A 27,500-nucleotide genomic window follows, 5' to 3' on the forward strand; every position below is an offset into this window, starting at 1 on the left:
GGGTTTACCAAGAACAGGGCATCAAAGCTAAATTAGTGTCCTGTACTGGCTTATCAATATGCAGAGAAGGACTCTGTGACCTGGCCAGACTTCGCGACGGTGCATTAAGCGGGTAAAACCCTTGCTGTCCTTGAGGAGCTGGCCATGCCGTACGACGAGAGGGTTAAGAATCGCCTTAATGTGCCGTAACCGTTTCTGATATAGGGCAGGTGGGCTATTTTGAGGCAGGAGGTGTATAGAGGAAGGGGCCAGTGAATGTGGGACAGGTAAAAGGAAGAAGGCAATGTCATAGCTACCCGGGGCATACATCACTGCCATGGCATTACGAGAAATCTGGGAAGACATAACGGTTTACAATGACGATGCGTCCCCAGTAAAGGCTGGCATTTAAAGCAGAATGTCCCTTGACAATGCATATAAATCGGTCGTATTGGCTTTAAGCCATCCGAAAGACAAAACTAATGCCAACGGATTTGTAACTACAACATCTGCACCCTTACCGAACTTTCTGAGTACTGTTGCGACAGGAATAGTTGAAAACAGCCAACAAGCGGCAACACCAGTACACTTGTCCAGTAGAAGAACTCTTTTGCTGTCCTCGGACGCGTCATGTTAGAATCTTGCACCACTTTCCTGGTCGTTGCATCCAAGTCTCATGTCGCAGAGCTGCTCAGGATCATCTGCAAACCAGATAAGGCAACACGAAATGGACATGCTGTTCGCACAGGCAGCCTGAAATAACGAAACTAAGATGATTAAGTAATGCAAAGATGTAGCCAATGTGCAACAACTTTGTAACTCATTTTGAAACGTGCATGTTCACTGATGAAATTGTCCCGAGAAGTTACTCTACATCTGTCCAAACATTCGAGATAAGTTAAGTGGCGTATTTTCCGAATCTGGATATTATATTTGTGAATGCTTCCCGAGCTACATCCAACGTCAGGCTTATGGCGACAGAACTTAGATTACAACGAAACCGCGATATATCTCATCGTTCCTGTAACTTTTAACCTCTTTTCTTTTATTCACATGCATTGCATTATCACATGGTCACTTACAGCATCCACACACCTATGTCGAGCCCCTCCGACGTCTGAAGAAATGTTCATTACAACATCGATGAACAGTTATCGCCTGTTCTGTCAGTCGTATTAACATAAGCTGACAATGCATTTGCGAAATACGACGCTCAGTGCATCGCACAGAAGAGTATGCTACACCGCAAACATACACAGCCACATACGGCCTTGTCTCCACGTGTCCCGGTGCAACGGGTGTGCATCTTCAGACCTCTGGCGTGTTCCGGTGTCCACTCGGGTCACCCTTACCTGTGGTACAATCCTGGCATCACCCCTACCTGATGTACGCTCCTGAGCGACAATCACAGCGAACGGCAGCAATTAATCATGAAATGCCTATCCCAGTTCGAAATCCCATACAAATGTTGCACAGTCCCCGGTAGGCGCTCACTATTCCCCCCCCCCCCCCCCCCCCCCCCCCCGACTGAGATGGCCTGCAGCCAGAAGCATGGACCGCACTGGAGGTCAGATGACGCCATAGGTCAGGGCTAAGGGAGGGTGCAATACAGAACGTCAAGGTTCCGCTTTTGCCTCAAGGTTCTGTCGTTGATCCGGAGATCACGATCGGATGGTGGAGTTAGGCTGACGTCACGAGCACTTCTGTATTTTTGCACTTTTACCGTGTGCAAGCAACTTCCATAAGTGCGTTGCAATACATCACATAATGAAACGCCTGTATTTCAAACCCACACTTGGCGGCAAGTATTGCACAGGACATTTTATATGTTGGCCAGCAATTTTGTTCAAAAGCCACAAGAAATAGCTGCTCTTGCGAACGCATATGCGGCGAATTAACACGCTTTTTATTACACAGACATATCAAAATCTGAACAATATAGAAAATCAGAACTGGGAGGAATTTCAGTCCAGAGATCCCGGTATTGACGCCCTTACTCAAAACTTGACCTCTACCTGGGCTACGCTGGTGACCTTGGTGCGCTGCCGCCTTCCCACGCGCATATTGTCCAGGTGCGGGGCAACTCTCGATTGCCGGGGGTCATACGCTGAAAGGTCAGCTACATGCACGCGTAGTTGTCCATGCACGCACGATCGCTTGACCCTACCAAATGAAAAAGATACCAGTTCTTACATCATTACTGAGTTATCGATCTTAGCGTTGCTGCACTAATCGCTGTTCGTCGGCGCACACCGATTCTGCAGCTGATTACTTTCATGTAATTGCCGCTGTAGTCGAATGAGTTATTCCGGCAAAAATCGCGCAAAAGCCTGAATCGCCACCGACAGCAGCGGGCCTGTAAATATTATTTATGCAGTGTTCAGTGCCATTTAAGCGACTGGTAATGACCTTCAGCTCGAGTCTACGATGCAGTGGATAAACATTTTCAGCCAGAATGGCGCCCATTTGAACACTACGAAGTGGGCCTAGTGATCATGGATCTAGTGGCAATAATAAACAAAATACACCTAATTAGTACCGATATGATTTGTAGCGATATGATTTGATCAATATATCAATGAGCTGTTGATCTGAAAAATTGTATCGCTGGATTCAGTCCTCCAAGTCACAGGCAAATCAATCTTAAGGCATAAAATCAACAAGAAAAACTAACATGTCATAATAAGTACCATTGCATGGTATTTCATTATTTCACAGTGCTGTGTGTGGTGCAGGGATCCAAGAATCGCTGACCGGACTGGATCTGCGCTGATCGAACCCGCGCCTCCCATCATTGGATGCCATAAATAAAACAATGAGATCTTTACTGGGATTCTCATGTCACGCTCATGCATCGCACGCAGATCTGTCGACATGGGTGTGGCGCGTGCAGACGCAAATGACGAGATGCAGATAACGAAGGTGATGTTTCGGTGGTACTGACACATATCGGGGTCAGCTTTTCCAACAGGCTGCTTCCCACCACCTAACCAGCTTTGCTAAGTCCGTAGGCTGGAGGTCGAAGGGTTTGGCAATTAAGTGAGAAATGGCTTCTACAGTACCCCACGAATGTATATGAATGATAATACCATGCTTCTCCACCAGGCTGCGGTCACCTTTATCTACAGCTATCCATGGTTTTGGCCAGAAAACGTCTGTGATCTTATCACCTTGTGAAAGGTCGGTCGTGGTATTTCTCAGATGAATGGTGAAACAAAAACAGTTGACTCTCACTAAAAAAGTAACATCAGAGGCGAGATTATTTCATGCAAGGTGAAAAAAGGATGACTTTCAAAGCAAGGGTGAATGCAATGGATTAGAAGACCCGGTGAACAGTCAGCGCCCTGGTTACTACTCCTGGCAAGTGGTAAATCAAACTGGTTGACCCTCACCGGGTGGTAAACAACAGGTGTGGATGAGAGAATGGTAAAATGAAAAAAGTTTATTCACCCCGTGGGTGGTGGAAAGCACCCGTACGCTTATCACCCGCGTGCCGTGGTTGTACTCGCTGGCAAACAGTGAGAAAGGTTTTGAGTGCATAAATTCGTACTAAAAAATAAATGCATATCTAAGGCATGGGCTAGGTGATATTGTGCGAAACCGATTCCGGCAAAGATAATGCTATATCAGTTAGTGACATATTGCGTTCAATATGTTTAATTAGTTTGCGCTCATCCGTAGATATTTTTTCTTGTCCAGCGAAATCAAACTCTCAGGACGTACCATGCCAACGTTTTTGTGCGCGGTACGCCGGGAATTTTCTGACTTTCGAAACTTGCACATTGCCGTAGCATTTCAATCGGTAACGTACGGAATCCATGATCGTAATAATGTGCGTTCAAATCCGGGACGCGTTATAAGTTTCCCATTAGTTTTTTATGCAAAATGCTGAACTGTTTGCTTACAGTCGATACACGCTGAAAAACAGAAAAATATGAGCGCAAGATTGTGTTTCAACTTCAAATGCATTTACCATAGTAGAATCAACGCCACGTTTATCTTTGGTTCCAAACAGATAAATAGGTAGTGTAAACCGCAGTTTGGGTCGTTAACGGGAACTAGAAGAAAAAACCAACGGTACCACTGTTGCTTTGCCACATTCCACTGCAACCTGTGTACTGAACTTCGTTCTAACCCGGCGTTTGTTATCTCGGTTTGCTCTCGCCGAACCGATGAAAAGTTGACCAAAGTCCAACTTTCCGCCGGCTGCTGACCGGACTGTTCTGGCCCCCCCCCCCTCCCCCACTGATATTCACCAATCCCACCTCGTTCACACCGTCCGCCGCAGATGCAGTCCATCATTGTTGCCCCCGCTGGGCCGGCCATCCATGCAGGCGTGTCGCGGTGTCAACCGGGCGTTACAGGTAACTCGTGTTGCGTCTGTTGCTGAATTACGTAAGTTGGTCAGTGCATTGGCGAGGAACATTATTCACATAGATAAGACAGTAGTATAAGCCTTATTCCTCGGGGAAACACCGGGATAATGGAGATATAGTTGAGTTGATATTTCGGCAGCACGCTTTCATCGAAACAATAGCAAAAAACCGTCACCTTCCCTGCTCTGTATGTATGGAATGTGCTGAACTGTTTGCTTATAGCCAATGCATGGAGAAAAAAGAGAAAAATCTGAACACAAAATTGTCACAAAAAAGGAGCAGAAGTATAAACATATATATATATATATATATACATATATATATATATATATATATATATATATATATATATATATATATATATGTATATATATACAACACTTCCTGACATGATTTCAATCATTTAGAGCAAAGCCCACGCAATTTTGATGTCAGCGGATGCAAACGACGTTTTTAATCACCCCTATCACCTTTATTAAGTTTTGTATGCAATATGAGGAAAATAAGGCGTATTACCTCACGCCTGTCCACCGATTAATACGTCAAGCCCAAGGAGCAACGGGCAATACAAGAGACCTGCAACAGTGACGCTCAGTCTCTTACCTAAAAGCCGCTGTTCTTCTCGGCAGCAGAAAGCCCGGATGCATATTTGGCATGTGTCGCTCCAACGTCCTCCGTTTACCCTCTGGAGCTACAGGTTAGTTGTCCATCTACAACAATCTTCCTAGATCGACAGATCGTTTTGCATACAAAACCGAATAAAGGTGATAGTGGTGATCAAAAACGCCGTTTGTACCTGCTGACATCACAATTGCGTGGGTTTTGCTCTAAATGATTGAAATCATGTCAGGAAGTGTGAGTTCTGCACGGGTAATGATCATGCCAAGTTAGTGCAAGTGACTAGCGCGCTCAGCAGATTGTACGATGACATGACAAATCCAAAGGTAATATTGTTGTCAGTTTCTTGTAGAACCACGTTGTCGGCAACTATAGGGCTACAGGGTTGCAATTTTCCAAAATACGTACAGTTGAGAGATGGAGAGTGGGAGCAAAAAAAGACTGTGTCTGCCTACGACGTGCACTCAAAACAGTTTTCCTCCGCAGATTTGATGTACCTTCTTTTCAAAGCTAGGAGCAGAGGCGTAGTTTTCAAAATCAGTTTGGGGCTATACGCTAAAGATCGTTGCCAATGAAAAAACAATTATTGATGTTTTAAACTAAAGATAGTTAAGTACACCCATGATTTGAGGCACAATCCCCTGCCCCTATTTGAACAGGAAATTACATACCTGCAAGCTGGTTATGCTGTTTGTCTTTATCTGATCACTTTGTTAGTTAAATATCAACCATCATTCAGTACTTGCTGGCCAACAAAGAATACTTGAGAATAAAGGGACTCCTGAAAAAAATGTTTTATGGTTATGCCGCATTGTATTGCATTTGTCTTTGTTTTGTGGTTCATTGCATTAAGAGGTATATTGCAACGGTTTGTGAAAACAATCGGCTAAAGGACGGCTCCAAATTTCGTGGGTGACAGAAAAGGCACTTTCCTCGCCCTGCCTGGGCGCCCTTAGCAAAGCTCTGACTGCGTCCCTGGTCACTGCCCACCGTCATGCCCACCGTCATGCCCCACCCGTCCCCTCCCCGGCCGGCCGGCCATTTTCTGTAGAGAATTATATGTGGTCGCCCCCGCAATGACCGCTCATCTGGAGCCCGGCTTCAAGGAGGGGAGTCATGTGACATCTGCATGCGATCTGCTTCGTTAGGACTTTTTCAAACGAATTTTTGTCACCGTACTTTCATCCTACATCAAAATACTTAGCGTACTTGCATCCTACATCGGCGCCTGAACTACTACGAGCGAGTACTTTCGTCGGACTGACTTCACTCTGATGAGCGTTTCACCGACTTTAATCTGATGAAGGTTCTGACGACTTTACACTGATGTCTCAAAGCTGAAGAAATGCGCAGTAAGTAGAGGGCAGGGCATGTATGGCATTAATGCCAAACGGCGCCCCGGTGGCGAAAATATATCATGTGCAGATTGACTTTGATGAAAACTCTCCCTCTCGCTGCGGCACATTGGAGACCCACGCTACGGCCCCGCGCCGTGCCTGGCTCCGCCTGTGCGACGTGCCTGACACCGCCTCTGCGCCGTGCCTGGCTCCGCCTCTGCCCGACCGTACTGGCCCGGCCGACCCGTAGCCGGTGGCAGTGTCCCAGCGGGGCCGACGTTGGAGGGAGCGGGCGCCGTGGTCGTCACGGGAAAAGGTGGGTCACGTGAGCTACGAACCCACATTTAGGAAGGTTTTGTGACCCTAGGCGGAGCAGGTCAGTTCACTCTGATCACGTGCCACGTGTCGTTTCAAAATATAGCTTCACGTAAATTTTGGTTGTGGGTGGCATAATCTTGCCATTCGCATCCTTTGGATTTTTCTGGTTGGCGTATAGATATGAACTCTTTCAGTCTTCAGATGATTGTTGATATTTATCATTATACAGCTTCCACATATCGTGCTGATAGTTAAACATATATATGTGGCATTCAATTTCCCACGGCCTACCTGTTTTCTGTATTAGTTTTTATGAGGTATATATATATATATATATATATATATATATATATATATATATGTATATATAGAAGCAGTAACAACGTCATGGGCAGGACAGCAGCCACTATCAGTTATGTAATCCATCATCGCATCGATACAGTATTGAGCATCATCATCGGGACACAAAAAACGAGGTTCCCATGAAACAAAGGCACAGTTGATAAATATCGCTAGGTTATATCACCAATATCGCTCATAGCAAGATCCATGGTTAGCACAGCTAAACACGAACACATCAGTTCTCGGCGCACAAGCAGAAGAGCTTGAAGAAATGCAAATCACACAAGGAAATATCTTTTAGACTCCGTATAAAAAATGTTACTTATTGGTGGTTGCACACCAATCAATGGTGTTTTTGGGGGTATATGAACATATTCTAAAATTTTCAGAACGAGATGATTGCTGCAACGCCCTAAAATATACAAATGAAAACATTAATGTGAGTGGCACACGTAAATGGATCGTCTCGGATGGGTGACGAGTCTGGGTTAGAAAAAAAGCTAACCGTAGGCTCAGACCTTCCCAGATGTTTTTTGCACCCTGCAATGCAAGCTACGCAGGGTCGAACCCATGCATGATGCTCCACAGGAAACACAGCAACATTCATAGATGACGTTGGGGTGCTTTGTGAACCTTGTCATTTCACTTGGAGGAAGATCCAACAGTGAAAGAATTTACCGCTATGATTCTTCAGGACAGAAAAGTGTCGAACACCTGCATTAGGTTTGCAATACTTGATAATCACAAGTGAGAACACGTTTTCTGTGAGGAATTGTCTGAGCAGATCAAGCTCTGAACAAAAGAGGTTTTGGTTGGGACTTACACCAAAAACTCGGTAAATGACCATTTTCACGCAATATGAAAACGTCGCGATTGGATGAGCAAAAGCTCGACTCAAGACCGATGAACGTGGGCATTCTATAGACAGCGATTTCCAATTGGCCTTGTAACTTTCCGGCACACACACCAATGAAAAACACCGAATTTGAGTTATATGTACATTGTCATTATCAATGTCGATGAGCATTGTCATTGACATTAAAGCCGGAGTTCATGAGGTTAAGTTTTAGGAGAGAGAGCAAGTCCAGTCCGCAGTCCTTGGTCCATGTAGTACGTAAGTAGTCCGCAGTCCGTGAACGAAACACAGGCTACAACTTTTCGTGAGAATGTCTACCGTTTTTGGTTGCGGAATCTTTGTATTAAGGCTGTCAACGTCAAAGCTGGCCATAACCATGCCTTCCAAAAGTTCAAGTTGTGAAAATTATTGTGCACTTTGAATGTGGTTAGCCAGAAAACATTCATTTTTGCTCAGAGGCGATAGTGATGGCACAAGCCATATTTGATGAGGACGTGGCAGAAGCTGCAAAAATGGGACTTAATGGAACATATCCTTGTTTGAAGGGAATTTTGAAGACTCTATAGGGGTATAGGACTTTTGGATGGACTTTGGATGGACTTGGTCCTGGACTTTTAGAAGATCCCAGGAAGACTTCCGAAGGCATAAAGCTCTGTATGGAATTCGTCAGCGATCATTCCAAGACATTTGATGTTGCGGGGGAATTTATAAATTATATCCTACACCTGCCTAACATTTCTCAAAATTGGCTCTTGAGCCTTTACGAACTTAAAGCAGTTTCTGATAATGAAACACATTTTGTCATGGTATGGCTAATTACTCACGATATTAATCTCATTCGTTTGTCAGGCGTAGAGACAACGTGTGTTTATCAGTGAGAAATTGCTTCATCTCACGGACATCTCCACGCAAAAAGATTGATCAAAACACTTTTGAAGTGGCAAAAATGTCAAAATCTGAGCACACTTTATTGTTTTTAAACATTCTCAAAACTGAAACGAACTAGCAGCGGCACATCCACTGTGCTTCTCTTCTCTTCTCTTCTCTTCTCTGCGCACCGATAAGTTATGTGCTCGTGTTTAAATGCGTTAACACGCGCTCGGGTGAGGGTCAAATTGACCCCCAGAGGATTTCTCCAGATTGGTTTCCAAACGGCGTGGCGTAGGCACGCCAAACTTTGTAAAGCTGTAGACAATTGCATCGCGGATCGTCTGAACCCAAAAATTGAAATGTACCTTGTAGGGTCGTTGACCTATGGCAGGTCAAAATCAGGCCATGGTGTCAGCGAGGGCAATTTCTAAGAAATCGTTCAGTCTTATGCAACAACGGAGTGTTAGACGAAGCCATACATCTCTAAGATGCTTTCTTAGACAACACAAATATTGAAGGAGCATGTAAAGCTGACCTAAAGTCAGATAGAAAGGTCAGACCAAAGTCAATGCCAATCTGTTTTATTATTGTACGGCTTGCTGTATGGGACAGTTTCTGGTGCTCATTTCCAATTTATTCATAGCAGGAACCGCATTATACATCTTCCATAGACTTCTTGGAGGTCAGAATAGGTCATTTTTCTAAAATGACTCAGGTCAACATTTTGTTTTTAAGAACATACTGCCTAGCATAATCTTTGTCGCTTATTCAAATGCAAAACTCAGAGCAGTCTTATCTGATTTTGGTGACCATGGTCTGCAAAAGGCCAAACAAAGTCATTGGCCTTAAATAAGCACGTGACCTTTTGCTTATAAACAGTTATCTAGGTTCTCAGGGATCAAGGGATCTAGGTTCTGGAGATTAGCCTGGAATTGGACATTGTTTGACCTTATTTGACCCAAAGATCGTGACCTAGAAACCTCAAATTCTGACCCCAGTGAGTTAACGTATAGGTAAACATACGCTGTAAATTTGGTGTATCTAGCTCGCTTAGTTCCTGAGATCTCAGGGGAGTCAAAGTAACCCCCACCCCAGCGAAGGCATCCAGCCGGCCACCTGGGCGCGTGTTAAACATGAGCCTTGCTATAGGTGATATGACGTAGCAATGTTTGTTGAATGCCCCCTTGCATCATTGTACCTTTGCTCCTTTGTGTCCTGGTGACGACAATCAATTGTACCGAAACTTTGACGGATTACGCAAATTAAAGCAACTACTGTCCTGGTCTTCAAGTTTTACTGGTTGTTACTATCCGAGGACATTTTATACACACACAAACACACACACATATATATATATATATATATATATATATATATATAAATATATATATATATATTGTATCATAGAGCCCCACCTTCAGGAAGTCGTTGTGACCCCTAAACGGAACGCGTCACTTCACACCGATAATGTGCATGTGTGCCGCGTGGTTTCTCAAAATATGGTCTCACGCATATGTTCGTGATGGGTGACGTCATCTTGACATTGCATCCTCTGGATTTCTCTGGCTAGCTTGAGGGTTTAAACTCTTTTAGCCCCCTGGTATTTCACATATACTGCATGGAGTGTTTCACAGTTCCTCCCATTTAATTTCGCTGAATTCTCCAGTCAACATTTCAAACACACCACGCGTTTAACAGAACGAAAAGTAAAAATGAATCAGATAAGTTGCTGTTTGTGACTTGTTTATACAACATGAATGCGCCAGTCACTTAGCTTGAAGCACGATCAGAACAGCAGCGGACGAACAAGCAAACAAATTGGCACCCGCCTTTTGCGGAAAACATCGCAAACTTCTTAGTCTCGAAGACTTCATCGAATCTTAACTGAAAAAACAACCACAAAAGGAACCTGATTGCAATTGAGTGGAACATTTCCCATTGGCCGCCATAGTGAGTAGGACGGCTCACGCGCCATCGGTGCCGTCTCGGTTCGATGTCGAACATGAAAAGTCCTGCTTTAGCATGGACAGTGTCATACTGTATACATCGGATACGTACCGAAATGCAAGTCGCGAGGGAGGCGATACGAGAAGTAGATGGAGCGTCCGTGTACCTGAGGTTCGTTATTTATCTGTACGATGGGGTAGACAAAAAACAAAAGACACCTGAAACACCCTCGTGGTAACATTGCGCAAACATCATAGTCACGCACCGAAGCCATAACCAAATCTGCAATCATCGAAATATGCACCAACAAAACAAAGGCAATCTCACTGAATCCATTGCCAGCATAGATTAAACGGCAACACGCAATGTCCGCACAACTTCCTGGCCTATCATATTCTTATATGATATGATATATATATATATATATATATATATATATATATCATCATATATATAGAGTATAATATACATTTATGTCATATATTACATAATGCACATTCTCACACATATATGTATATAGATGAGAGAGAGAGAGAGAGAGAGAGAGAGAGAGAGAGAGAGAGAGAGAGAGAGAGAGAGAGAGAGAGAGAGAGAGAGAGAGAGAGAGAGAGAGAGAGAGAGAGAGAGATATATATATATATATATATATATATATATATATAAATATTATATATTAAACAGATATAGATATAGATATAGATATAGATATAGATATAGATATAGATATAGATATATATAGATATAGATATAGATATAGATATAGATATATATATATATATATATATATATATATATATATATATATATATATATATATATATATATATGTGTGTGTGTGTGTGTATCATTACCCGTTAAACACCCGGTTCGGAGCAGTCCGACTGCGGTGCGGCCTGACTATGAAGCTTATTCAGCTCTCCGTGCCTCGGCTAAGGTTGAGCCTTAGCAGCGAACAATCGCGTCAACGAGCATGGAGTGTATGGTCAGTATCCGGTGCTGGGTTACAAATATGTACGGAAGTTTGGTTTTCATATGTGCGGTCAGCTACGTACAGTTCAGCGATGTGCTGAGACAGTGCCCCTACAGTCTTGATGCACGTGACTGTATGGCGGGGTGGTGAGTAAATGAAAGTGTGAGGATGCCTTCGGATCACGCAGGAGGCGCGTGAGGCTCGAATGTGCTGTGGCATGAAAATTACATCAGGTTAGAGGTGTTAGCCAGATGCTAGGACACCAGTGGCGGTTGACCCTCTGTAACCTCTATCAACGTCATCTTTACCCTGTTTCTTGCAATTTACCGACTTAGGGTGAGTGTTGAATTGGATTGTGTGTGTGAATATTGAATTGGATTGCAGTGCGGAATGTAATATTAAATTGCTCGGGATGGCAAGTTGCGCGGGGACTGCCCTCCCCCCGCCCCCCTGCACCTAATCCGCTGTCCCTAGTGGACACTGTACTGATGGTATGTACAATACTTGAATTGCATAGAAAAGGTACTGAATACATTAGATGCGGGTTTAAGTGAGCGATCGACGATTGGTCATTCAGCAACAGATAATACAGTAGTACTAGCCTTATTCCTCGGAGTAAAACCAGGAGAATGGAAATAACGTTGGGTTGATATTTCGGCAACATACCCTTATCGAAACCATAGCAGATGAGCTTAGAGCATTTAAAGTTGAAAGACAGCTTTGTGTTCAGATTTTTCTCTTTTTTTCTCCATGCATTGGCTATAAGCAAACAATTCAGCACATTCCATACATACAGAACAGGGAAGATTGAAGTTTTTGCTATTGTTTCGATGAAAGCGTGCTGCCGAAATAGCAACCCAACTATATCTCCATTCTCCTGGTGTTTCCCCGAGGAATAAGGCTTATACTACTGTCTTATCTATGTGAATAATGTTCCTCGCCAATGCACTGACCAACTTAAGTAATTCAGCAACAGACGCAACACTGAGTTACCTGTAACGCCCGGTTGACATCGCGACACGCCTGCCTGGATGGACGGCCAGCGGGGGCAACAATGATGGACTGCATCTGCAGCGGCGGTGTGAACCGAGGTGGGAGGTGTGAACCGAGGTGTAGGTGGGAGGTGTGGGAGGTGTGAACCGAGGTGGTATTGGCGAATATCGGTGGGGGGGGGGGGGGGCAGAACAGTCCGGTCAGCAACCAGCGGAAAGTTGGACTTTGGTCAACTTTTCATCGGTTCGGCGAGAGCAAACCGAGATAACAAACGCCGGGTAGAACGAAGTTCAGTACACAAGCTGCAGTGGAATGTGGTGAAGCGACAGTGGTACCCTTGGTTTTTCTTCTAGCTCCAGTTAACGGCTCAAACTTCAGTTTACACTACCTATTTATCAGCCTGAAACCAAAGATAACGTGGCGTTGATGCTACTATAGTAAATGCATTTAGAGTTGAAACACAATCTTGCGCTCATATTTTTCTGTTTTTTCAGCGTGCATTGACTGTAAGCAAACAATTCAGCATCTTGCATACAAAACTAATGGGAAACTTACAACGCATCCCGGATTTGAACGCACATTATTACGACCACGGATTCCGTACGTTACCGATTGAGCTGCTAAGGCAATGCGTAAGTTTCGAAAGTCGGAAAATTCCCGGCGTACCGTGCATAAAAACGTTGGCATGGTACGCCCTGAGAGTTTGATTTCGCTGGACAATACAAAATCAACTGATCAGCGCAAACTAATTAAACAGTCTTCCTTTTCGTGCCGAATGCATCAAAACCGGGGGGGGGGGGGATAAAATTCGGCCCATAGCCTTGTGACAAGCAGGCCTTTGATACGTAAGCCCAGGGGCTAATAAAAAGTAGGCCGTGGGGCTACCAACGTACATCAATGGGGGGTGGGACAACCGGCATGACACCATTTCCGGGGGCAGTGTTGCGAAAGCAACGACCAAACGAGGACACGTGCTGGTCGATTCTGGTGTAGAGGATACGTGTCAAGGACATCGAGATATAGTATTCGCCATAAGCCTGACGTTGGATGAAGCTCGAAAGCATTCACAAATGTAATGTCCAGATTCGGAAAATACGCCACTAAACTTATCTTGAATATTTGGACAGATATAGAGTCACTTCTCGGGACAATTTCAGCAGTGAACATGCAGATTCCAATTGAATATTACAAAGTTGTTGCGCATTGGCTACATCTTTGCATCACTTAATCAGGGGCTCGACATAGGTGTGTGGATGCTGCAAGTGGCCATGTTGATAATACAATGCATGTGAGTAAAAGAACATCGGTTAAAAGTTACAGGAACGATGAGATATATCGCGGTTTCGTTGTAATCTAACTAAGTTCTGTCGCCAAAAGCCTGACGTTGGATGTAGCTCGGGAAGCATTCACAAATATAATATCCAGATTCGAAAAATACGCCACTTAACTTATCTTGAATGTTTGGACAGATGTAGAGTAACTTCTCGGGACAATTTCATCAGTGAACATGCATATTTCAAAATGAGTTACAAAGTTGTTGCGCATTGGCTACATCTTTGCATTACTTAATCAGTTTAGTTTTGTTATTTCAGGCTGCCTGTGCGAACAGCATGTCCATTTCGTGTTGCCTTATCTCGTTTGCAGATGATCCTGAGCAGCTCTGCGGCATGAGACTTAGATGCAACGACCAGAAAAGTGGTGCAAGATTCTAACATGACGCGTCCGAGGACAGCAAAAGAGTTCTTCTACTGGACAAGTGTACTGGTGTTGCTGCTTGTTGGCTGTTTTCAACTATTCCTGTCGCAACAGTACTTCAGAAAGTTCGGTAAGGGTGCAGATGTTGTAGTTACAAATCCGTTGGCATTAGTTTTGTCTTTCTGGATGGCTTAAAAGCCAATACGACCGATTTATATGCATTGTCAAGGGACATTTCTGCTTTAAATGCCAGCCTTTACTGGGGACGCATCGTCATTGTAAACCGCTATGTCTTCCCAAATTTCTCGTATTGCCATGGCAGTGATGTATGCCCCGGGTAGCTATGACATTGCCTTCTTTCATTTTCCTGTTCCACATTCACTGGCCCCTTCCTCTATGCACCCCCTGCCTCATAATAGCCCACCTGCCCTATATCGGAAACGGTTGCGGCACATTAAGGCGATTCTTAACCCTCTCGTCGTACGGCATGGCCAGCTCCTCAAGGACAGCAAGTGTTTTACCTGCTAAATGAACCGTCGCGAAGTCTGGCCAGGTCACAGAGTCCTTCTCTGCATATTGATAAGCCAGTACAGGACACTAATTTAGCTTTGATGCCCTGTTCTTGGTAAACTCACTGTTTATGGTCGCCATCCTACCGCAGTCAGCTGAGTAGGAGATTCCACAGCGGCTGATGACTATACACACAATCATCTTCCTCGGAATACTTCCTGGGGTCTTGAACTTTACAAAGTTTGGAGTGTCACCACCACAGCCAGCATAAAAACCATTATTGCAAAGCTGGGCAGAACTAATAGCCGTCTTCGTTGTAGAATAGACGGGAGAAGAAATATATAAATGCATCGATTACATCCATTAAATTATCTGTAATTGAGTCACCATACATCACAATCAAATCGAATCGACTATTGAATACGTCTATCTCTCCTTTCTCTTGGCTATTCTGCGAGGAGTAAGGTTTTCAATACTGTCCTAGCTATGTGCACAATGTTCCTCGCGGATGCACTCATCAGCGTACTTAATCATCGCAAGGCACATCATTTCCGTGATAGGTGACGTTTGCGCCGTCGTCAATAATGGCATCCATCTGTCTCACTGATGGCGGACATCACACTCCTGGAAATACGGCGAACCATAGTTTGCTGTAGCTTTCTCTTGACTATTGTTTAGTTGTGGAGCATTCTGTCTCTTTTTATTCTTTTGTCCAGCCTCCAGGAGCGCTCTGTGGGTGAGTGGTCAATCGGATGTGAATCTTCTGGCAATGAGCCACTGGAATATCCAGATTTGTCCGTTACCAACCATTAAATCACGTAATTCCCATAAAGCAACCAACCGCTGTGTGTGCGTTACTTACAGAGCTTGCTTCCGCAAGCATGGTCCATAATGAGTAATCCGTGAATTAAGGTGAGTGTTCCTCAGTTGTATGGTGGTTTGCACGGGGGTAGACGTTTTGAAGATCATTCAATACACTTAACAATGCCACCCTTTTTAATACTTATAACCCTGTTGTTTTTTATCTTGACACCCGCGAACCTGTGCAGGCTATTTCGTGCAGACTATTTGAAGATTTACCAGGCATGCAAGACTCCATAGATACCTCACGCGAGTGCTGTTACCTCAATACCCGTGTACCGCTCAATGTAAATAACAAGTATCATCGAATTGTTCGTTTTTGGCGTACGCCAGCACAGTTCGTAGCATCAATGGACCGCAGTTGGCCTTCAGCCAGTTAAAGGCGTCGTGAGTAAGTTTCAAACATGAATCTCGTTCCCCGCTATATTACACGAGAATTTGGCAGCAGTATTAGTTATGACAAAAAAGAAACGGAGTATCAACTGAATAAAGAATAACGCCATAATTGAGTAAGTAAATGCAAGTGTAAAAAATTCACGGAAAAATATGCAAGAACACCACGAGAAAGTGCCAAACCATGAGCACATCACAATACTCGGGATGAGCAGATGAGCAGATGAGCACCAGCGGGGGTGTAATGGCCGAGTGGTTAGCGCGTCAGACTACTAAGCGCGGGGGCGCGGGTTCGTATCCTGGTTGGGTCATGGTCCCCTGAGCACTAGCAAGGCCGTGGCACGTTTGACCCCACATTTAGTACCACGCGGCTTTCCTTTAGACTATCTACCAAATTGTGTCAACGTCTAGTCGCTCCGCGCTGTGGTCACCAAGATGTCAACACGGTTTCGAACGGCTGCCTTACTGTATCACGCAGTTCATGGCTTCCGCCACCCGTGCTAAACCAATGGGCCAGAACTGCACCCTGCAGCACGTGCCATACTCTGCCCGCCGACCGCATCCCCACGAAAAACGACGCTGTACGCTATCCCGCACGCTTGCACACCGTGCCCAAATTTCAGCGGCCGGTGGTCCGATGTCCGGCCCAGGCACGTTGCAACCAAAAAATGTGACGGACGGACAGAAAGACGGACGCCGCGTCGCGTTTCTTCACAGCAAACACACACACACACACACACACACACACACACACACACACACACACAACACACAACACACACACACACACACACACACACACACACACACACACACACACACACACACACACACACGCACGCACGCACGCACGCACGCACGCACGCACGCGACAGGTCTCGCGGCCAGCGGGGAGTTGTACCGACGCCGCGCCGTCCCTGAATCCCTAAATCCCCGACGTCCTTAAATGAGGCGCTGTGCGTTGCAGGCGGCGGCCCCTGCGACGGGGGCAATTGCACGTTCGCGCCGCCCGGGGACGAACGAGCCTTGCCGGCCAGCGTGTCCTCGCAGCGCTGGATTAACCAAAACAGTGTGGACGGACGGCGGCTGGCCAGCGGCACTTCTCCACGTCCAGCACAACTCGTGCCTCTGAACGACCCCGCCCCAGGTACGAACAGGCGGCTGGTCCGTCAGTGAGGGTATCTCGGCTGCAACGCATATGATCACTTTGTTAAGAGGAGCGTGACTCACATCGGGTCTAGACTTAGACCATCGGGTCTAGACTCACATAGACCCTTATGGATGCTCTCGGGGAGCGTCAGCGACTGCATATGTCATATTAGCGCTCAGGGTTCATGGCGCGGCCGGATTTCGAACCCGGCACCCACGTGCAGGGCCGGTGCTAAGGTACTTAACCACTCGGTCATTACGTCTCCCATTCTTGCCACTTCCAATTTCGGATTTAATATGTCATAGAAATAGTTTCGGGAGGATAGATTCGCACTTGATTCCAGTCAACTTGCCACGTATTTTATTATCATATACGTATTTTACGTATTTACGTATTATTTTTATGATAACGTATTATACTATTTTAGCATTGATTAGCTCACAAAAACCTGCAGGAATACGACGTTAGCATCAGCGGTAAAGGAGGACAACTCCGTTAAGACAAGCCTGCGTGAGCAAGTAAAACGTCTCACTCACCTTTCACCTGCCATCATGATCCTACAGCGGGCTTGTACTGGGGCTACAGACGAAACCACTTCTGGCTTTTATCAAGTCTCCCAGGATAATACAGACGTATTAAGGCCCTTGCTGGTCAACATACGAGAGCTTCTTGAGCAACAACTGAACAACTGCACAATAGTCGGGGTTCGTATGGGCACTCATTCTTCAGACAATCTAACAAAGTGGCGGTGGGTAGTCAAATAGCCACTGCCCCCACTCGCTATCATTTGTCATGTATGCAACACAGTCAATGCTCTTGGCATCTACCAGCCTACAACCGGCGACCTATCTGAGTTATGCTGATGTCATTGGCCTATACGCTTACGGCGCAGACCATCGGACGGGCCCTTTCAAGTCATAGCAACCTTCAGCCAGCTTACAACCTAATATAGGTACGAAATAATCGCTCTCTGTCTCAGAGCATCCAGTTCTTGGACACATCAGTACTAACTAACATAGCAGTGTAAGGTGTCGCACAGGACGGAATGATACATTAAAGTTATGACAGCGCCGGAAATGGCTTGACCATTTCCTGCTGAACATCGTAGGATCTTTTACAGAGAGTGCTCTACATTTATATGGGGTTTTGTACTGAAATAGCCATCCTGAAGACCTTTCGATGGTCTTTGCGACCCAGTCATTCTTAAGACCTAAATCCCTCTAGTTTGTGAGCTACACGCCCGCGAAAATAGGACAAGTTTTTCGGGGAGAGTATTTCGAAGCCACTCTGCCATTCATGGCGCCATAAGAGCGTCATTCAGATCTTGCGATTCGATAAGCCGTACGGCGATTAAGACAAAGAGAAGTCTATTTTTCGATGTGTTCACACCTGGCGTTCGTGAGCACGATTGCCAGATAAAATGGCCGTCAATTGTCTGTTAATCAATGTGGTGTAAACTACCGTGACGTAATCAAACCATGACGCATTGAGGAGCATATTTACCACACCCAGAATGGTGCTGTCTAGGGCAATTTTTCTACTTGAAATGTATACCAATAGTTATAAGTGTGCTTGTTCATCATATCTTATGCCTATTTCAATATCTTAAACTTCGAAACATTCTCTTTAATATGTATGCACATGTGCAAGGTTCTATTACGTGTGTATAGATGTATTCATGCCTGGATGTAATTGTAATCACTCTGTCGTGTCCTCTGGTCCGCGCGATTAGTTCAGAGAGGCTATCCCAATGCTGAGAACATCGCATTGCAATGCATACACATCTCGAAAACACCGAAAACCGAAAACAAACACATACGATCGAGGAATGATCACATCGCATCACATGCAAAGCTGATTAGAGCATGCGTGGTTCGGCGCTATGCCTTTTCACCATACACCTGCTTCGCTGTAGAACAAGCCGGTTTGGCGGTTCGACGCCAGAGCCCTGGTGCCAATGCTTTCTATCACCACCATTGCGTGCGCTATATGGTGGGGGCCTGTCGGGTATTTGCTCATTTGGGAGAGTATCTTCGTAATCGAATGGTTTTCCCCTGACAATTCGGGGCACGGACATTGTCTATCACCACAGCGCGGGATAGTCTGGTCCAATACCGTATTGTTGTGTGTATGTAGCTTTACACATGGATCCACCGCAGTCCAGGTGTGTTCCCACCGAAGCTGGTGGGAACGGTCATGTCAATTATTCATTTCCAGGCAAGGTCCACAAGGCCAATTTTGATTTTTCATTACTTTGGAAGGACCTCAGGTCACATAAGTCGGCTCCCAAATCCCTTCCTCAGTGTCACGCACACGCGCACGCACATGCACACGCGCGCCAGTGCCAACGTTCATCATCTGACGCTACAGCCACTCCTCCACCCAGCAACATCGCACGATCTGGGCATGTCCCACTAGACATCAATCCGGCTCGGATGGACTTAGCTGAACACCATGTGCCCTGAACCACCCTGGCCTCTTCATCCATGGTTTAGCCACCTCACCCTGCCAAAGTTGTCTCGAGCGCGTCAGAGCGCCGGGGGCGGGGGAGGGGAGACAGATGTGCTAGGCCATCTGCGTCACAGTCGGGCCGACCGACTCGGCAGAGGTCTCATCCGCCCCAGCCGTGCCACATATGTGACGGCTGCGCTCCACCGTGTAATGCCGACACAGCTCGCGCCGCGCACCTGTCCGGCCGGGTCGGCTGACGTCTCAATGGCTCCCGCTGAGTCGGCAAACGCCGACGGCGCTGCGGATGTGTTCGTCATAGACGCCGAAGGTCTGAGATTGTGTTCGTCGCAGCCGGACACGTGTGGAGTGGGGGGGGAGGGGGCGTGCCGCAGGGCCCTGCGGCACGCCCCCCCCCCCCCCTGTCCCCGCGGTGGGGTGCGTCGTCGTCACGCATGTGGACTAGGTAGACGTCCTGCCGCGGTGACAGTTTTTGGCGCATGTGACAAAAAATGGCGCGTGTGACAGACGATGTTGGGGTTTTGGGAGATTGGGACTGCCAAAATATGTTGTTTCTTTTGTCAAACGACGTGGACTTTGTGAGCCCAATTTTTTTTGACGCAGCACACGCGGAAGCAAACCAGAATACCGCCGTGCTGCACTCTTGTTCAGATGACGGCGCTGAAATATATAGACCAAATAACTGATACAACGAACAGTGAAAACAACTATTTGGACGGCTGCTGCTGTCTGTGAGAATGGCTAGTGCTACCAGGCGCCGAGTCAAAGCCAAACTTCACAGAAACGCTGCAGCGCGAAACGCTGGCTGGGAGGAAAATACCACGTGGTCCAAGGACGCTGCTGATTCTGCGTACGCTGGTCTGTAGGGACTGGCCTGTGTCTTCTCATCTGTCTGTCTCAGCGCCGCATAAACAGTGCGCTGTTAATCAGTGGCGGACGGTACTGCGGGACTTGGGATGAGCGAGCCATCTGGCGGCGCCGGTGCCGGCCCTGGGGCGGTGCCGTCCCCGAACCGGCCCGCAATGTTACTGGCAGCCTGGGTGCTGAGGCTGGGCATGTGATCCGTTGTCAAAACGAAGCCGAGGCTGGGTGCTTCCTCCATGCTTATGTCTTTATTTGCTTTTTGCTGTTGTGTTTTCGGCTGGCCGAAAACCCGTACAGTAGAGGCTGGCATGGTTCCCGAGATAGGTAACGACATGGCTGGTTATGCTTCTATTTGATGATAAAACTGACTACATTAGCTGCATTCCGTTCACAGCATAGATATTAAACCCTGGTAATCTGAAATTAAATCTTCCTTGAGTTATTATATATTTAGGACTCCTTGTACATTACGGCGTTCCGGATATTCGTGCAGTAGGCCATAACATCCCATCAACAATTCGACGAGAAAAAAGCCAAAAATGTGTCACAGACATCACCCGCACTTGTCGCTGATAAAATCCTTAATGATGACGATTATGGACACGATGAGCCTATGGTTCTATTGCTAAGATTAAAAATCATAGGACCGATCACGCTCAGAGTGCGGGCGGGTGCCGCCAACAGCAGCCGCAGGACGATGGCTGCCTCCTGGAAGAAGGAACCCCAAGACTAGCCACCGGTGCTCGGTGGACGGGTCGATGCCGCCCACCGGGGTGACCGGCGGCACACAGCCATCGATCGGGGGTTCAGCAGCGGCCGAGCACGGTCGATCGCACCCGACCCTCCTGTCAATGGGCCGAGTGACCGGCCAACGCGTACACATGGCGCCTGCCGGCCGCCGCGCTCGCTCCACCTGGTCACGCATCTGCGGCGCTTGGGGCTGTGGGCCGGCCGCTCGTGGCACGTGGGGCTGGGGACCGGCCGGCCGTGACACGCGGGGCTGCGGACCGGCCGCTCGTGGCATGTGGGGCTGGGGACCGACCGGCCGTGGCACGTAGGGCTGGGGACCGGCCGCTCGTGGCATGTGGGGCTGGGGACCGGCCGCTCGTGGCATGTGGGGCTGGGGACCGACCGGCCGTGGCACGTAGGGCTGGGGACCGGCCGCTCGTGGCATGTGGGGCTGGGGACCGGCCGGCCGTGGCACGTAGGGCTGGGGACCGGCCGCTCGTGGCACGTGGGGCCAAGGACAGGCCGTCCGCGGCGCGTGGGGCCAAGGACAGGCCGTCCGCGGCACGCGGGGCTGGAGACCGGCCGGCCGGCCGGGCGTGGGGCTGGGGACCGCCCACCCGTGGCGCGGGGGGCTGGGGGTCGGCCGCCCGTGGCGCGGGGGGCTGGGGACCGCCCACCCGTGGCGCGGGGGGCTGGGGGTCGGCCGCCCGCGGCGTGTGCGACTGGGGACCGGCCGCCCGCGGCGCGTGGGGCTAGACAGGCCGTTCGCGGGACCCTGTCACTCGGACATGCCCGCGCTCTTGGTTGATTTAATGGTGACAATGCGGTACGCTAATGTATGCCAGCCAGGGCTCCAGCGCCGAACGTCACATCACATAAAGACAAAGGTGGTTGTGTGTGGCGTATGATGTATGCGCTGGTGGTCATTTTGATGTTTTCTGTCTGGTGTGGCCAGGAAGGCATTAAATATTTTCTCATCGTTGTAATCGCGGACACAACCCATGAATGGGTTTAGAGGACTTTCCTTCTTTGTGCAATGACGCTTCAAACGGGTGTTTATACGCATGCTAGTATTGGCTGCGTATAAGGACGTTTACACATGTTCGGACCCGGCGGGTTTTTTGTGAAATTATGTTTTGCCCCTGAGGGTTGGCAGAGCAGTGGGCAACAATAGCTTGACGGTTGACGAGACAACGGTTGTGCATAAGCGATAACAACCGCAATGCCGTCATCGATTATATGGGCTGTGGGTGACGCCATATATTGACATGGTTCAGTCCCCGGCCACCCAGGCGGCGAAGGCGAGCGAATCGCGGCGAGTTTCCTAGTTCCTGAGCCCGCAGAAGCTGCTTCACTGTCACAAAGCTGCTTTTGGATTCCTCAGTTCACAGGTACCTTTTGAATCAAACCGAAGGCAGAACACTCAGAGCCCGTCGGGTCTGGCGCGTGGTGGTCAGAATTTCGTCGCCTGGTTTGAGCGCCGCCGTGGTGCCGACAGTGCAGGCAGCCGTGGCGTGGTTGGCCCTCGTTGCATGTCTCGTCTAATGTGATCACAGCATGATCAATGGACACGGCATCCGATGTTCCATTTATCCACCCCAGGCCACAGATTAGGCTTTTTCGGATGATCATATGGCCGATTTTCTCGTTATTGTGACTTACAGCAGCTTATTTCTGGACATGCCGTATCGACGCTGGATAGAGCACTGTAGATATAGCAGCTTCGATTCCTTTGATTTAGTCTGGTTGTCCCAGGTCGATGCCAGCACACCAAACTTCGCACGGCTTACCGCGGCTTGTGCTGCGTATGTTTTCTTGCAAAACATGACCTATATTTCGTCATTGGGGTTTTTACAACGCACACAGCTGCTGAGGCTGTGCGGTGTCGCCTGCCTGTCACTCTGGCGGGGAAAGTGGGCACTACGGGAATCGCAAACACTGATTCCAGTGTTCCGAAGCTAGCGTACTGCATTTTCTCATTTCCTTTCGATGTGATCCTGTTGGGAGGCCTCAGCCTCAGCATACGCTTTCGTTTAAGCTGGAGAGCTTAACGTCAGGGCGTGTACGCTTTTGTGGGGCTAAAGCCGGATGCTGATGCAGCAGAGTACGTGCATTCGGCACTCCATTTCAGCGCGAAAAGCGTGCTCCATTTTCAAAGAGAAGACGCTTTTTGTGCAGACGCCTAACCCAAGGCCGATACGCATGTTAATCCAAGGTGTCTTACCCAAGGCTCTTACGCAAGGCGTCTTACGAAGACCCATAGCATATCTGACCCACAAATGATGCACTTCTTCGGGCTAAACATATGTTACGTTTATCCGAACCGCACGTGGCAGAACGCCGTTTGACAAGGACCTATGAAGCCTTGCTTACCGTAACCATGGCAACGTCATTGGCCAGCTGTTGGGCATCCTACGGACATTTGGTGTGTCATCATGAGTGTGGCGAGGCACCGGGTGTGCGAAATCCCGCAGACTGAGGTGAGCTCGCCAGGGATTCTCGCGAGAGTCCCGACCTGTATATTGGAACGACACAGAGCTCCACCAGCTCTTCTGGCGTTGCGTAACTAGGCATCAGCTAACCATTGGCCTGTGGAGTATGTGACGTCACACCCTAGTTTGCGCTGCCGTATTCTACGCGACTTCATGACAGCATAGACTTCACAGCAGCATAGACTAGTGCAAGTGATAGCAGCGCCAAATAAAGGTCCCGCAAACCTCACCACCTGCCAAACATGCGTTCCTGAACAGATATAGCTAACGTTACTTCGCTGAACGACACGTTGTGTATCAAGTCCCTTAGAGGATAACATGAGAGTCATAACCATTAGATGTTGCCCAAGAAGTTCGATTAGTTTTTTGATAGTTGGCCACCTTGTCCTCAATTTCTATAACATTTTAATAATGATATTGCGTGGGCCAAAACCAACAACTAGGCATCCAAGTCAACAGGTTGAGCCAGGTCTGTAACGAGGTAATAGAAACCTCCACCAGGCTGCACATACATGTGGGCAAAGACATGCACCTGGGATTTAGGTTGACACCTGCACTTTCTCTCTGCCTGCAGTGAACTTCAGTTCGGCGCCGCTGAACAGGCTGGAGGACCCGTCGAGGCCGGTGCTGCTCGTAATTGTGTCATCTGCACCACGCAGCGGGTCTACCTTCCTAGGTTTGTGGATGGGGTTGCAGGCAGTGCGGTGGTTAAGCTGCCTGCCTGGTGAACCAGAGGCATCCCAGGTTTGTTTGCTGCGGTGTTCACCCTTCCTGCCATGAGACTATATGGCTTCTTCCTGTGAGAGACAGGCAACGCCATGTAGGCTAAGCGTGCCGTTAAGTCCCAACGGCAACACAGGCTTGTGAGCGCCAACGCTATGTTTCATGTTTCTTTGTCGGTCGTCACCTGGCTGCGCTCTTCTGGGCTGGTTTAGGTCAAAACCTTCGCATCACTGAACGTATGTCCCGCCACCACATGAACCAGCTCCAAGAATTACATAGTCATACGCTGGCCATGAACAAATCCGCCTCTTTGTATATCTCACCTCAGAACGGACAGCCGGAGATAAGTTTGTGGGCGAGCACCAGCCGCACGATTCTTAGAAAATCGATAAAAACCATCTTGTTGTATTAGCAGGTAAAACAATAATAAGAAGGCAGTTTTTGTCGAAAGAGGACTAACCCAAAATCATGTCGGATGTTTCTACCGTTGGGTGCATTGTGAAGCTCGTGATTGCAACTGCTCTTCGTCTACACCCGCTGCCGCTCTATGTGACATGTGAGATAACAGACTGCGATTGATTGAAGTAGCACTGGCACGCATTATCAGCTACTGAAAGGCAGCGTTATTGCCGTCTGGCACGTGCACGCCAAGATGGCTACAGGACGAGCAGTCTTACCTAAACGAAGATGTGAGACGACTGGACTTGACGGCGCTGCCAAACCGGTCTTTGTGCGACAATGCTGTCTGATACTGTTTCCATGTACACTTCTTTTTCTTTTTTATAAACTTATTCCGAATGGTTTGCATGGGTGACTTCGGATTCCGAGTACCGGCTAAGCACAGCTTAGCACCTTAGCTTGCGTGTACCCCGAACCCACCACCGAAGCGTGCCGTCCAGTTCAACAGCTAATTTTGCCTCCGCCATTTTGCGAGACAGGAATGCGGAGGGTTTTACGTGCCGCACAATGCTGCGACACGGGCGCCTCGGGCTTAGGTTGACCCTCGTTGGCCAGTTGCCAGCTGGCCATTCCATTTCAGTCGGGTGAGACAATGCGCCCACTCTGGGACTCGTACCCAGTGCCACTGGATTACGAGTCCGGCATCTTTCCCCTAGACCACGGAGGCGGCCAATGTACACACGTGTTTGTTTTTGTCCCTTGCCACTTTTCGTTGTTTTATGCTCACTGTTTTATCTCTGTGACACATGACACGTAAAAGCCACGCATTTATGTGGGGTATAAGCTAATAGATAAGACAGTGGAAATAGCCTCGTTACACGTGGAATAACCAGAAACATGAAAAATAGATGCATGCTCTTACGGCTGCATGCCCGTATCACGACGAATATCAGTTGTACTATACCAGAACTATTGATATTCGTTGCGATAAAGACATTTAGCCGCGAAATCGATAAGTCTATTTTCTCCATTTTCCTGGATGTTTCACGAGGAACAAGGGCATTGGTGCTGTCTTCTCTATGTGCAAACAATACTGATTGCAACTACACTTAACAACTTACGGGGTGTCAATCAGTTTTAGATAAGAATGATAACATTCTCCTGCTGACCTTCAGGCATGCTAGGCTGTCACGCGTTTTTGAATGTTATACCTTGCAGTTGCTGACTGCAGGCTCAAGCACTTTTAACAAATGAGGAACAAAACTATTGAAACGTTTTGCTGTCTGAAATATCAGGCATTTTCATGTCAGCTGCTAGATCAGACGGATTTTTCAAGAGCTGCTTCGTCATCACAATTTCACCTTCCCATGTAATTGAGGGGGAAAAATAACTTTAGAGGCTGTGAGAGGCCCGAAAAAATGAGGAAGGAAATTGAACGCGAAGAACGCGAACACGGATGACGAACAGAAAGAGGCCGGGCCCGGGTCTGGACGACCAGGCGTCGCAGCAGCGCGAAACAACAGACCAGGCTGATGGATCAAATGCTCTCGTGCACAAGCCACGAAACCGTCCGTTGCGGGACCTTTTTAATGCATCAGTCCGACCTCAGTAGACAGGGCAGGTGACAACACGACACCGGCGACACGACGTGGAGGGACGCCGGCTCCTCCTGACGGTCGCTTCTCGGAATGATTTGGCTCGTGGGTACGGCAGGCCTTAGTACGGATCTGATGGGGGACAGTGACGCCTATTTTCAACGATATCCAGGACGAGGCGTTGTGACCCAGATCAAGGGAGACTTAGGCATTACACATATGCGGACAGGAGCGTAGTTGCGCAAATTGAGTTGTGTGTGGGGGGAGGCTGAACAACTTACGCTTAATATACGCTAACAAACAGGTTTGTCTTGGGGTTTGGCCCGGGGCTTCCACCCAAAGTTGGGGGCGGGGGAAAGCTGAAGGTGAATATCCGCCGAAGTTCTCAACTCCGTCCCCAACTGAGAAAGAATCTACACTCTTGTATGGAGTCGTGAAGTGGTGATGATTTTTATCAATATGCACTGAAAACATTGCCTTGAACTCAAAACATTGGTCACCATTGTCAAGAACCCAACACGTTACCAATTCATGAACCTGGTATGGTGCAATTGCTAACATTTGCCAGTTTAAAGCCAATGTTATTTATGCATTAGTCCGCCTGTGTGACGTCAGTTTACGTTATCTTGTCAAATGTTCATGAGGTACAGGCGTTCCGGCGCATAAACATTGCAATGACTGGTCCAACGGTTCACATGTTCCAGTCTTTTGCCAGACAGATACGTAGGTTCCCCTCTGGCTTGGCTTTCGACATCACCCAATGACAATGACAGACATCTGTTGTCGCCGCGTTTGTCCACGCATGGCACGGGTTGTATGACCGGCGCTGCTTGTTCTGGACGGGTCTATAGCGTACCTCCGCACGTCGGCAGCCCTACCAAGGTCGAGATGAGTGACCTGGAGGTACGGAGCGTCACGGAGGTGGTCGGGGTATGGAGCAGACATGAAGCGCATCGCCCAAAGCGAGGGCGCTCGTCGATGCGGGGCGTGCCTTTCATTTCTAAATGAGCCCAG

General features: G+C 47.8%; 1 protein-coding gene across 1 annotated transcript in view; it reads left to right on the forward strand.

Annotated features, from left to right (window-relative positions):
* The window catches only part of LOC119104799 (uncharacterized), a 99,398-nt gene that overhangs the window by 55,549 nt on the left and 16,349 nt on the right, over window positions 1-27,500 (forward strand). The window contains exons 2-5 of the mRNA XM_037228520.1: window positions 12,584-12,704; window positions 14,251-14,431; window positions 17,033-17,212; window positions 24,344-24,445. Coding sequence (XP_037084415.1) covers window positions 14,320-14,431; window positions 17,033-17,212; window positions 24,344-24,445 — 394 coding nt within the window. The 5' untranslated portion in view covers window positions 12,584-12,704; window positions 14,251-14,319. The remainder of the gene's footprint in view (window positions 1-12,583; window positions 12,705-14,250; window positions 14,432-17,032; window positions 17,213-24,343; window positions 24,446-27,500) is intronic.

The sequence above is a fragment of the Pollicipes pollicipes genome, unplaced genomic scaffold, assembly GCF_011947565.3.
Source record: "Pollicipes pollicipes isolate AB1234 unplaced genomic scaffold, Ppol_2.1 Scaffold_6052;HRSCAF=7182_pilon_pilon_pilon, whole genome shotgun sequence".
Taxonomy (NCBI): Eukaryota; Metazoa; Arthropoda; class Thecostraca; order Pollicipedomorpha; family Pollicipedidae; genus Pollicipes; species Pollicipes pollicipes.